The 12,724-nt window shown below is 43.9% G+C and overlaps 1 protein-coding gene across 2 annotated transcripts in view; it reads left to right on the plus strand.

Annotated features, from left to right (window-relative positions):
* The first annotated feature begins 1,958 nt into the window (after window positions 1–1,958).
* The window catches only part of LOC120683348, a 45,323-nt gene continuing 34,557 nt past the window's right edge, over window positions 1,959–12,724 (plus strand). The window contains exons 1-4 of one of the 2 annotated variants that reach the window (XM_039965423.1): window positions 1,959–2,014; window positions 2,221–2,345; window positions 2,427–2,546; window positions 3,170–3,285. In XM_039965423.1, coding sequence (XP_039821357.1) covers window positions 3,215–3,285 — 71 coding nt within the window. In that variant the 5' untranslated portion in view covers window positions 1,959–2,014; window positions 2,221–2,345; window positions 2,427–2,546; window positions 3,170–3,214. Of the gene's footprint in view, window positions 2,015–2,053; window positions 2,346–2,426; window positions 2,547–3,169; window positions 3,286–12,724 lie in introns of those variants that run through there. The other variant, XM_039965424.1, reaches the window with a different exon arrangement.

A 12,724-nucleotide genomic window follows, 5' to 3' on the forward strand; every position in this document is an offset into this window, starting at 1 on the left:
TCTTAAAACTTTCTCTTCCAAATTTTTTCTCATTAAATTTTTTTCTTTTTCTCGTGGAAGTATTTTTCTTGAAAAAGTTTCTCATTAAAATTTTCCCCTTTCTTCTCCCAAAATTTTTTCCCTGGAAAGTTTCTCTGAATTTTTTTATAAAAAGACAAAAAATATAAAAAAAGAAAAAAAAGGACGGTCGGAAAATCGACCGTAAGGAGGCCTCCTTACGGTCGCCCGTAATTTAGAATTGCTCGGGTCTTGGCTGATGCAGCGTCAAGGCGGCTCGCGCGAGCTCGAGCCATCCCTCGTCTGCGTCGGAAGGACAGCTAGCAGCAAGCAAGATTAAGGCTCACGGTTACTCTAGTACTACGTATCTGGCTTGCCTAAGCTCTTTTTTTTTGTGACGGATCGGACTTGCCTATGCTCAAGCAGCAGCTACACTCGCATGACGATGGCCGGAACACTAGCTAGCGCTATTGGTTTGTGCAGGTTCAGCTAGAGGCGATTGACTTTAGTCTCGCAGGCAGCTTGCTTGAAGAAAAGCTATTGCACTTGACAGAACGGAACATGGGCAGCTGCGGCAGCTGCGCTCACGGAATCCAGCAGCTGCTGGTCCACGGCTGGGTTCGCGACGCGGCAGGCTGTGGCAAGACGAGTGTAGGAGAAACAAAAAGGACACTACACGGCGAAAGGCGGCGCTGGAGCAATAGTTAATTATTCACCTGAGCGTTAGTTTTCCTTGTCTTATGTAATGCCGGAGCATTTTTTTTGGATGAAAAATGGCAGGCGCTCTGCTTAAGTGCTTAGAGGAAATGAAATAGTATAGGTCAAGGAGAGACGATCTTCTGCCGGAAGGTATGGGAGAATTTTCCAACGGGCGAAGGATGCCAACTTTGTCGCAGAAGGATTTGCTGATGCTTTACTTGTTGCAATTCTGTGTAAGAACATAACAACAGTAGCCTTGCTGATAAAGGTGTTCTTGTTCAAGTTGTTTAGTTGTTGAGGTAATTTACCGATCGTCCAAGCAAAGCAATACTACTAGCTACCACTCTTCTTTTTCTCTGCCTCTTGTGCTTTATTGAGGCGTGCCATTGTGCTTCATCAAGGTTGTCACTCCATCCTGAGATGCCCTTTGTTCTTTAAACATGCAGGTTACTTTAAACATGGTATGATCCATTTCTTCAGGATTCTCAAATTTAGTCTTTTGCTTTGCGAGGGATGCATACTTTGCGTGTTGTCGTAACCAGAGAATATTGCCCCTCTGTTCCTGACTTCCTATCTATATAAGACAGTACAACAATGGACAATTGCTGATCCCTCTCCCAGCTATTCATTTTGCTGATTTGCAGCCACCTGGCAGTTCTTGTTCTCTCATTTCCATGCTAAATCTCTTTGTTTTAGGTTCCCAGCCAAGTGACTGATATAAAAAATCACATCCATCCTCCACAAACACCCCATACCTACAATTACGGCTTTCAATTCAATCAGCAGTTCTAGAAAAAATCATAATTTTTTTGCTGCTTCCTATATTGTTAATCTGCACTGTTATGTTGTTTTATCCTTTTTCCTTTACCTACTTTTGTTTTGCGCCCTTTCTCTCCGTAGCGATCAGTTGGAAAAAGTAGAAAAAAAAAGATGAACTGCTTCCTTTTCTGTTAGTCTGCATTTTTTTATGTTGTTTTATCATTTTCCTTTTACCTACCGTTGTTTTGTGCCCCTCTTTTCCTCAGCAATCAATTGAAAAAAGTGAAAAATAAAAGGTCTTCCCTTTCCATTGCTGTTGTACACTACAGCTAATGCCTTTCTTTCATTTATTGGTTCTTACATAATATGAATGATTTCTTCTTTGCCCTAAAAAAAATGATTTCTTCTTTCATTCTAGCAATCAATTGCTTCTTCTAACGACAAATTGATATACCAAAAAGATTCATATGATCCAAGCCCCTTCAAACGGAAACCCAGCAAGTCAACTATAGGTCATAAATCTTGTCATCCACTCAATATCAGCAAACTTTTGCACCAGGTACTAATATCCGTCGTCATTCTTGCGCTTTTATGTTGTTTTATCCTTTTTCTTTTACCTACTGTTGTTTTGCGCCCTTTCTTTCCATAGTGATCATTTGGAAAAAGTAAAAAAATATCATCGTGCTGCTTCAATAGATAATTTATGCCTTTCTTGGTTATTGATTCCTACAAAAAAATAATTGCTTTCTTCCTTCATTATTGAAGCAATTGATTGCATCTTCTAGTGAAAAATATACCAAAAATATCGATATATCAAAAATATTTATACGAGCAAAGTCAACTAGATCATATCTTGTCATCCACACAACATCAACAAACTTTTGCAGCAGGTACTACTATCCTTCTTTCTTGTTTAATGATTTACTAGCACTCTAAAAATCTGAGCACTGAAGTGTTTGCTTTTGGAGCAGAATTGGAGACACAACATATATTGGCAACCTTCATCTTAAATGTTGCTTTCTTGGTGAAGGACACACAAAGTTATTACTGAAAATTTCACTATAAACAAGACCCCAAAGTCTAAACCAGAGGTAAATAAACACTAACTATAGCAGTGAGTAATATTAAATTCAACAACATTCATACAGTAATAAAATATTTTGCCAAGATTACATATGTAAAGCTAGCATATTTATTCATCTTTGAGGTAAATTTTATTAAGATTAGATCAAGTCAACTTGATCTAGGAGCATGAATGCCTAGCACATTTATATTTTGTCAATGGATCAATTGGTTGGAGTTGGACACTGCCACGTTATGTCAATCTAGGAGCTTGTCCCCATTAAGCCTCAAGATAGACACCAGGAGCTGGTCATGACTAATTTGGAAACCAGGAGCCTCTTTGTTCTATAGGTGGTGACAATATAGGTGTTGAAAAAGTATTTTGCTGCACACTTGACTCACATCTGTTTTGTGTGCCCCAGTGAAAATTTTCTAGAACCCTGCTCATAATGGATGTTTTTGTTTCTTCAAATGTGATCACAAGTTAATAATCATACTGTTTGTCACATGGCAACCATATATGTGAAAGCATTCAAATAAAACTTGCCAATGACACAATTTCTAAATGTTCAAATATTTATCCTTGTTTCGTGCAAAACAGCTCGGTGCCTCCATGTTAATAACTAGTTCAAATTACTTCTACCACTGGCAGGATCCCTGTAATCTGAGAATTGGAGTCCACTACTAAACATAAGTCATGGTGGAATCATCTCCGTTTCGCATGCCATTGACCGAATGGCGTCATCACCTGCAAGATATCAACTTCTGGTATGTTACCTTCAAAATCTGATTCCTAGAAGTTTACTGTTTTAGTTTAATTTGTAGAGCCTAACTCAAACTGGACTCACTTACCCCTCTCCCCCCAACCCACCCTTGAAACGAACCCGAACTCCTCATCTGTTTATCAAATCCACAAATCATAACTCAGAATTGTTTGTGACAGTATCTTATCATGCAATAAATTAAGAACTATATTGAGATAGCACCAAACCACATTTGTGAACCTTCTGTGATAGAATTTTAACAATTTTTGGTGACCTCAACTTTCACTAGAGCTTACACAAAAGGTTTTACGATAAAATGTACCAACAGTATGTGATAGCCTGGTTGGCCGGTCCTTTGGAAGGGTAGTGTTGTGCTAGTTCTAGCATCTAGTATTCTACTATTATATCTTAAAGGTTTGCTTCTAACTAACAAACTCTATCCAATTACATAGAGAAAAAAAGGAATTTAGCCATACCTTGCCACATTAGCCACGTTGAAGGTTAATTAGGCAATCTAGTTTGACTAAGTTAGGTAGATATTTGGTTATAGGCATAACTATGGCAATATTCTTTGTCTGGCAGTTTAGTCCCATGCATCAATGACTCAAGAAAAATCTGATAAGGTTTCCTTAGACTAGCCAAAGTGTGACAAACAATTTTGGGAACTAACCTTAGGCAAGTTCGGTTGGAAATTGCTTGCAACCTTAATCAGTATACCAACCAAACAAGCTCTAAGTTAATCCTGAAGAGAGGATAGCAAAGATGTTGTTGATCTTTGGAACAACTTGCAGTAACAAAGATCTGTGATCTCACTCAACATAGATGACATCAACAAGCATAGAGGAAATGCTTAAATTCTTATATTAATTTTGCAAGTCTTTCTGGTAATAAGGCTGTAGATATGTTCACGAATAATAACATGAGAAGAAAATCAGTGGCTTAATCAAGCATGATTGCAACTACAAGATTGCTTGAACTCCATGATTCCAAAGATAAAAACAAGCAATAAGTATATGTACTTGAGAATCGATACTTATAAATTACCAACTTAGGCGAATTTGGAGGAGGTTCCACCTTGTCATATTCCATAAAAGACATGAAGCTGACCTCTGTTGCAATCTCTCTATTTTTAAAAATTCCTCTTCCCTATCTCCCTCTATTTATTTTTTTCATTTGTCCCCTTCGAGCCAAGAAGAAACTAGCGACATGAAATTTAAAAAAACAAGGACCTTTGTTGGGTCATCTGGATTGTGGGGGGCCTTTTTTTTTGGATCAGTTCACATATTCAGGCTTCTCTTTTTTTCACCAGGAGCTATGCCCTGATCCTTGTTCCCTATTTCTGTGGCTGGATTCTGTGTTCAGACCTCAGCCACCATGGAGGTCTCCAAGTCCACTGGTGTATCAACTGTCCTAGTGTTGGTTTCAAGCTATGTGGTCCTTTGCTGCTTGGCTGGAGGCTAGGATAGGGTTGGTGGCACGTTATTGTTCTGCTGGATCATGTGAAGGGTTTTGAGGTCACTGTCGGAGGGTAAACTTCGGTAGTAGGGGCTTTGGAAACCCTCTTTGGGACTCGGCCGAGGGGAAGCTTTTGGAGCATGGCGTAGAGAGAATGTGGATTGCACAAGAGAAATTAGATAGGTTCGGACCACCCTATGACATAATACCCTACATCCTGCATGTGGGAGTTTGATTGAGTTAGCCTTAGAGGGCTAGAAGATCAAAAGTGCTCGGGGTGCTTTCCCCTTTGCTCTAACTCTTCTTCTTATTCTCCTCTCCCTACCCTCCCCTCTCCCAGTATTGGGCCTCCCATAGTCCCATTATATAGATGGGAAGCCCTGTATAACCTACTAGACTGGGGGTTAGGAGCTACAACTATCGTACTATGGATCTTTGAGTGCGCACGTATGTGGCATCGGCTTCCCACATCTTCTCATATTAGGCCGTCCACACATAGGCTCACATGGCGTGCTAGTCCCCACTTTCTCGTAGGCACCATGGTTGCCCAAGGGCCACCACATGTCCCTGGTCCACCATTGTCGTAGCAGGCGGACTTTGCGGGTCCCATGTGATAGTAGAGGGGTCGACTGCCAACAGGTGTCTAAAGGTTGGGGTAGGTGGGCTAGATTCTGCAGATGGCGTGGCAGCACACACTGCCAGAGTCCAACTAGACAGGCCATCCCTACCACACCATCCACTGTGGAAAGATGGGATCAAGCTTGTCATGATCACATCACCTCAGAGAGAGGCATGTGATGTGACAAGGGCACACATTGAATCGGACATATTTAATGCTTATGGTGCTTCACGCTCGCCTGCCCCATTGGCCCTCCATTCTCAAGCGATGGAGGAGGGCTCTGGGTATTTTTGGCTCGGGTGCTTGTCCCAGGTAGGCTCCGCTCCAGCTGGTGCACCTATGATAGGGATTCAACCCCGAGCCCCCCCTTAGGCCATGCATGAGTGGCTTTCCTCAGGGGCTCGGGTTGCACTCAGCACCCCACGGCTGGGAGACAGTACCTCCGCAGACCTGCTAGCACTGATATGGCATCGAAGCTGCACAAACCCGCACATCTGTGGGGAACCCCGTTCCTACCCTAAGTTGACTGCCCTTCGGTACCATAGCACCCATGGTGTTGAGCGAAGTCTTGATCTAGATATTTGTTGTCTGTGTGATCGGGGGATCTCCTTCCTTCAATGGAACTACGTGTCCATCAAGGCACCTATCCTCTCACGTTCGGTAATCTTTAGTAACCCTAGTAGTTTGGCACCCAGGACTCGAATCCGAGACCTCTTGCCTCACGCATAGCTTCTTTGTCACTCCACCTACACAACACATGTGACTCTAGTTGGGATGGTCTCCTTTTGAAATAACCGGTGGAACCCCTTTAGTCCCGGTTGATAGCACCAACCGGAACTAAAGGGGATTAAAGGGTCCTTTAGTCCTAGTTGGTGTTACCAACCGGGACTGTGACCCTTTAGTTCCACCCCCACCCACCCCCTCCCCCCGTCCCCCGGCCCTGCCCCTCTCCGCCTCCTAGCTGTTGGATCCGGGTCTAATGCCTTTATTAGTCCTGGGCCCAAAATCAGCCAGGGCTAACGAAGGCGATCGATGTCCCCTTCTGTAGTAGTGGTCAATTCCATTAGAGAGGCTCTTTACCACATTGTTAAGAAGATTAAAACACCTATTACAAAAACAATCGGGGTCCTTCACAACTTCTTGATGGACTATGCGATTTCACCTTCTTACAGCCATCCAGGATGCGTTCATATAATCTGCATCACTAAAAGACTAATGATGCTTGCTCTATCAAGAAATGAACCACTAAACAATAAGAGCAAGAGATGAATACAAGAAGCCTAGGTTTGCGATACAAATGGCTGAAAGAACCTCTTACTATGGATGGAGTAGTTTTTTTATAGACTAGAGCATTACAACTAGCCTTTACTTATTATAAAACTTCCCCAAAACCATGTAATATATGGTTAGTTGAATGCCGTAAACTTTGAATTCTAGGGGGTGTCAGGTACACCATGACAAGGCCCCGTCACATCGGCCACCACCCAAGTTAGGCAAATATGTCAAGGCTGGTTATAATGGCCATGTTTTCTTTTTCTCAATGCTGAAACATGTAAAATTTGCGCACAATATTTTAATTTAAGAGTAAAATACACCACAGGTCCCTAAACTTGTCCCATTATATAAGAAAGTCCCCAAACTCTCAAAAATACATTTTTGGGTGATCAAACTATTTAAAGGGGTCCACCCCAGATTCCAAATGTGCCATGTGAGCTTCTGATGCTGACGTGGCCCACTATCATGGATCCACACTAATGAACATATGAAATAAAAAATCCCTCTACAGTGCGCACCCTCTCTCTCTCTCTCTCTCTCTCTCTCTCTCTCTCTCTCTCCTCTCTCTCTCTCTCTCTCTCTCTCTCTCTCTCTCTCTCTCTCTCTCTCTCTCTCTCGCGCGGGCGCTCACCATGGCTGCCCGGACCAAGATCCCCCACAGTTGCATCCATCCCTAGTGAGCTCCACACTACCCACGATGATGTGCTTCTCTAGCTGCATTGCAAACGGCCTATTCGGTGGTGCGTGAGCTCCATGCAGCCGGAAAACGGCCTATTCGGGTGGCTTGGAAAGGACCCGAGATGGTGCGTGGAGATGGAGGGCGAGGTATCTCAGTTGCTTGGTGGAGGAATCAGGATGAGGAGATGCAGACGTGCCCCCTTTCTTGAGCTGAAGGAAGAAAGCCGGTGATGATAGGTCGGAGTGGAGGAGGTTGAACTTGACGGCAAGAGCGAAGGGCGATCGCGTTGGGGAGCTGAGCAGGCCAAGCTTTTATGCGGATGGTGAGTGTGAAGGGGAGGCCTTAGTCATTGGGGCAGAGGAAGCTAGGAGGTGGTGTTCGCACAGACGTAGTCGTGGGGAAGGATGGAGGGTGGAGGAGATGCAGGGAGGGGCATATATATCGGAAGAGATGTGGATTGTGGAGGGGCTTTTTTTAATATGTTTATTAACAGGCATGTTGGTGTCAGAAGCTCACATGACACGTTTTGAATCGGGGATGGACTCCTTTAAATAGTTTAAGAATCCAATGCATTTTGGGAGTTTAGGGATCTGACTGATACGGTGAGAGAAATTTAGGGACTGGTGGTGTATTTTACTCTTAATTCAACATTGTACAGGTGTGAAAAAGTGCTGCTTCAAACAATAGCCTTATATACTATTATAATCACAATTTTACGATACCTATTTTATAAAAAAGAAAAAGACTTATTGGATAAAAGAAAATTTGACCGTATATTTAGATCGTCAGAAGAAAAATACACAAATTTATGTGGACCACCTTGCTACTTATCTTTTTTTTTGTTGGAGACTATTTCCTTTCCTAAGGAAAAAAATACTAGGGCTTCAGTTTATGCTGCATCGAAATAAAAAAATAATAGAATGACTAGATGTCACAACAAAATTACCATGTTCATCCCTGATAACGGCTTCTCTTAATATTTAAGTATTAGAATAAACACCAGGTTAACTCTCATATCCTAGAGTTATCATATTAGTTAGAAACAAACGACTACACCGTGAATGTTATGATAACCAATAACCAAGATTAAATCATCAAATACAATTAATATCATCCATGTCAAATACAATTAATAATGAGCGAAACTCAGAATCCAAAAATAAGGAAAAGTAGTAGTTTGGTTTGCAATGAATTTGGAAGCAAACATAGATACATAAACAATCCATGTTAAATACAATTAATAAATAGATAAATATGGAATAAAAGTAATGAAAACATATTATTTTGATTTTAATTTGGATTGACCCATACCTAAATAATAAAGATCTAGTGTAAAATACATATAATTAACTGGCAAAATTTGGAGAGAAATAATAAAAAATACTTTCCAAGTGTATTACAAATCAAAATAACTAAATAATGAAGCAGTGTAAAATTTAGTTCATTATATTTGAAATATATCTATTATCATTACGATTGGCTAAACAAGGGCCTCCATGTTAAGTTTCAATGGTAGAAATTTCCACTTTCACGGAAGAAAGATCTATACCATCTTTTTCGGATGTAAAATTAAGTGTTTGATTATACAAAGATACGGAAAATTAAAGAAGTGGACTACAAACCTATATAGAATACTGGGAGCGTTCCAATAGAAGCATGGACAGATGTGAGAGGAGAAATCAATCCCTCATTAAGCGAGGGAAATGCGACTATGTGGGTCCCAAAGCACCATGCTCCTCCCCGCTACTTTGCTGCCGCTCTCACCCTCCTTTCGTGGCAGCCTCTGATCGATCCTCGAGTCTGACCTACACCGACGAGATTAACAGCACTGCCACGGAGAGGGACGCACCGGAGAGAGATCAGAGGCAGCCAAACCGCAAGTAGCTGGCGGTGCACTCTGCATGCGCCATCCTGGTGGTCGTCAAAGCGTGGCAGCGATGACAGCGGCAACACGACGATCGAGTTCCATGAGTAGTCTATATATTTCCTCTACGTACAGCAGCGGCAGTGCTCCACACCAGCGAGAGGAGTCTGAAGTTGCGAACATGCGACGCCTTTGTCATTTTAGGATACGGCTTCGCGGTTGGGATTGCACCCGTGGATATGATCTTTTTTTTGTGTGTGTACATGTGTGGGTTTGCATTTGGTACGTGTGCACAGCCAACTTGAAAAAAAAAGAATTCCGGTTGCATCCTGGTAAAGAGGACACCAGATCATCGCGTACACAAACAGTACTTGAAATGTTTGAAACTCGTATTTTCATATGTAGTTTATATTAGTATGTGCCTGGAATCAATATTTTTTTAAAGAATTCTTCTCTTTCCCATCCCAGTGTTAACGATAACATTTTCACTCCCAACGAAAGGGGCCTCTAGATAGCCAATGGCTAGAGGTTAGGCTGTCTGCACCGGGTACGGGATCCCGTCCGCTATCCCTCCCTCTAGGACGGGATAGTGGAAAAATCCGCTGCTCCGGCGTCCGCTACGTGGGATGCTACCGTAGCGGACCGGCTCATGCCAAATCCAGCGGAGGGAGCGAACATCCGCTACGCGCGGACTTGACGCGAGGCAGGGATGAGCGGCCGCCCACGTGCACGGAGCTCTGCTGCCGGGGGCAGGGGCGGGCGCAGCGAGCTCCACCGGGGAGGCAAGCCGCTGGATCTCCGCCGTGGGCGGCCGGCCCCGCTGCCCCGTGCCGCAGCTGCCTTGCGCTGGCCTGCCGCCGCAACTGCCACACGCCGGCCCGCACGTGCACATGCTCATCGGGGCAGGCATGGGCGGCCGCCCGTGCGCACGGAGCTCCGCTGCCGGGGGGCAGGGGCAGGCGCAGCGAGCTCTACTAGGGAGGCGAGCTACCAAGGAGGAGGGGGAGTCGGGGAGAGGGAGTGGACGGGATGGAGAAGGGGGGAGATAGGAGAAAAAAAGAAAAGAAAAAGAAAAAGTGAGGAGAGAGGATATGGTAGTTGGAGATGGTTGAATAAAATATAGGATAATTGGTATAGAGTATGAGATATAGAGGATAACGGGTGTGGGAGAAATTGGTATAGAGGAGAGCGATGACCAGGATGAAATATTCCTTTTAAAGAATGAAAATAGAGTATGACGAGTACGGATAGACTTAGAGCTATACCTAATCACGGGTCGGCTAACCCGACGAACCTGACCCAATCCGCCTGATAAAAACCCCAACCCAAACCGACCCACTCAATATGTGGGCTGGGATCCGACCGAAATTGTCGACCCGCAACAAAAATTGGGCCGGGCACGGACCGATTTTTTGACCCAAAACTCGAAAAGCCCGACCCAACCTGAAAAGTATACATAAAAAATTGTGTTTAACCCGATCCGATCCGAACCTAACTTGACCACATGTTTGATCCAGGCTTGGGCCAAAAGAATCCGGCCCGGTGGGTGGGTTCGGGCTGAAGAAAAAATTCTAGGTTTTCTTTGCCCCGACCTGACCCGACCCGACCTGACCCGACCCGGCCTGTGACCAGGTCTAGTTAGAGCAATGAACTTCCTTCTAATTGATAAGAAATGAACTATAGGACTCAACGTGAGAATGAAAATAAAAGAAAAGAGCACAAAAGAGAAGACGATTAACTAACTGCTAAACCTTGAGTGCAAGTTGTTTGATCAAGCATTTAACGAACCCCTTTTTATTTGTGTGGCCAGGCTGAATGGATATCTCAACAGCCCTGCATATCATGAGTTGGAAGAAAAACTTGACAAGTATTGCGTGCAGTGGAATGTTGGGGTCGGACCGACAGCATGTTTCACTCGAGCTATATCGAGCATCACTCGGGATGTAAATATCAAGAAACATGGTCCCTTAGACCATGTAATAGAGGTGGGCATGGAGCATGCAGCATCAGAGCTGGGAATTCGGTTCGACGACATTAATGACATGCTGCATATCAAAGTGGCAGAGCAGCTCGGGCTACTCGAACATAAAAACGACATGGCAGACGCTGAGCTGCGGTACTATACCTACAACATGGAGAAGAAGCAGGATGACACAGTCTCACCCCGGGAGCTAAAATATTCCGTAGCTCCTCAAATAATGCAAAATCTACTGACCAAGAGGTACCTGCTGGTGGTTCAGAATCTCGACAGACCAATAAAGCCCATCGTGCTTGATGATACGACAGAGGGCTTATGGCTTCCTGCCCCTGGGTGGAATGATTCTTTCTGGATCGTATCCACCACCTCCCAAGATGTCTATGACAGGAGCAACAAGCCAGATGCGCCTCGCGTCATCAAATCCTTTTCTGGGGATAATATATTGATTCTCACACTGCATTCCCTGAAACAAGCGGCCAAGTACATCTCTGTTGCGGTTGGCCATGGAGAGAAGTATTGGCATCATGTGGCCCTCGAGTGCTTTCACTACGCCAGCATGCTGCTGCTTATTCCCTGCAGTTCCAATGTTGACCCGCCAAAGTGTGATGCCCAGGCTGATGTTAGCTCAGATGTGTTGATCCGCCAGTGGGCTGCTCAAGGCATCCTTCCTGTCATGAAGCCAAGTGTCCAAGAAAAAATGGGGGAGGACACTGACGGCTACCACTGTCAGTACTATGGTGATGATATATATCAACTTGGAAATGTCATCCTCGAGGCTTTTCGGGAGTATTCGTTGCTGCAGCTGCCTTTTTCTCCTGCAACGAAAGATGATGAAGCCACAATATCTGCTGCACACTTCCTAACATATCATAGACTTGTTGTAGAGCCGCTCACATCCGATGAACTCTGTGAGGGAAATCACTCTCAGTTGGAGCACATGCAGTGGATCTCACATGTGGGCGACCAAGGATGGCATGTAAGCAGAGATTGGTTGAGCCAGGGGTCCAGCGGCCCGACCACACTTATTATAAGGGATTGCTCGCAACACTCGAGGTTGTTCATGAAGCTTGAATCTGATGATTTCTTGGCCAAGCTCCCTTGTCTTCGTGTTCTTGATATTTCCTACACTCCGATAGAGTCGCTTCCTCCTTCAATCTATTGTCTCCAAAAACTCCAATTGCTTTCCCTTAGAGGCTGCTATAACCTCAGAAGTCCATTCAGCTTCCCAGATACTGAAATTACTCTTTGTGCAAACAACAGCAACAAAAAGCTCAACTTGCTCTATCTCGATCTCTCCTATTCAAATATAAGCACATTCCAGTGCGACTTCTTCCATAGCATTCCTACTCTAAAAGAGCTTCTGCTTGTCAAATGCTCCAACCTTGAGGAGCTGCCACTCTCGGCTCTTGCATTGTCTACTCTAACAAAACTCGAGATAATAGACAACAAGAAATTCATTTCATTCTCGAGATTAACAGAGATGGCATTTGATGGGCATGGCACTCTTCATTCATTCTCATTGGTTGGTACACCACATATAAAGCGATTGTCATTGCACGGATGTAGTAAGCTA

Source organism: Panicum virgatum, chromosome 7N (assembly GCF_016808335.1).
Source record: "Panicum virgatum strain AP13 chromosome 7N, P.virgatum_v5, whole genome shotgun sequence".
NCBI classification, from domain to species: domain Eukaryota; kingdom Viridiplantae; phylum Streptophyta; class Magnoliopsida; order Poales; family Poaceae; genus Panicum; species Panicum virgatum.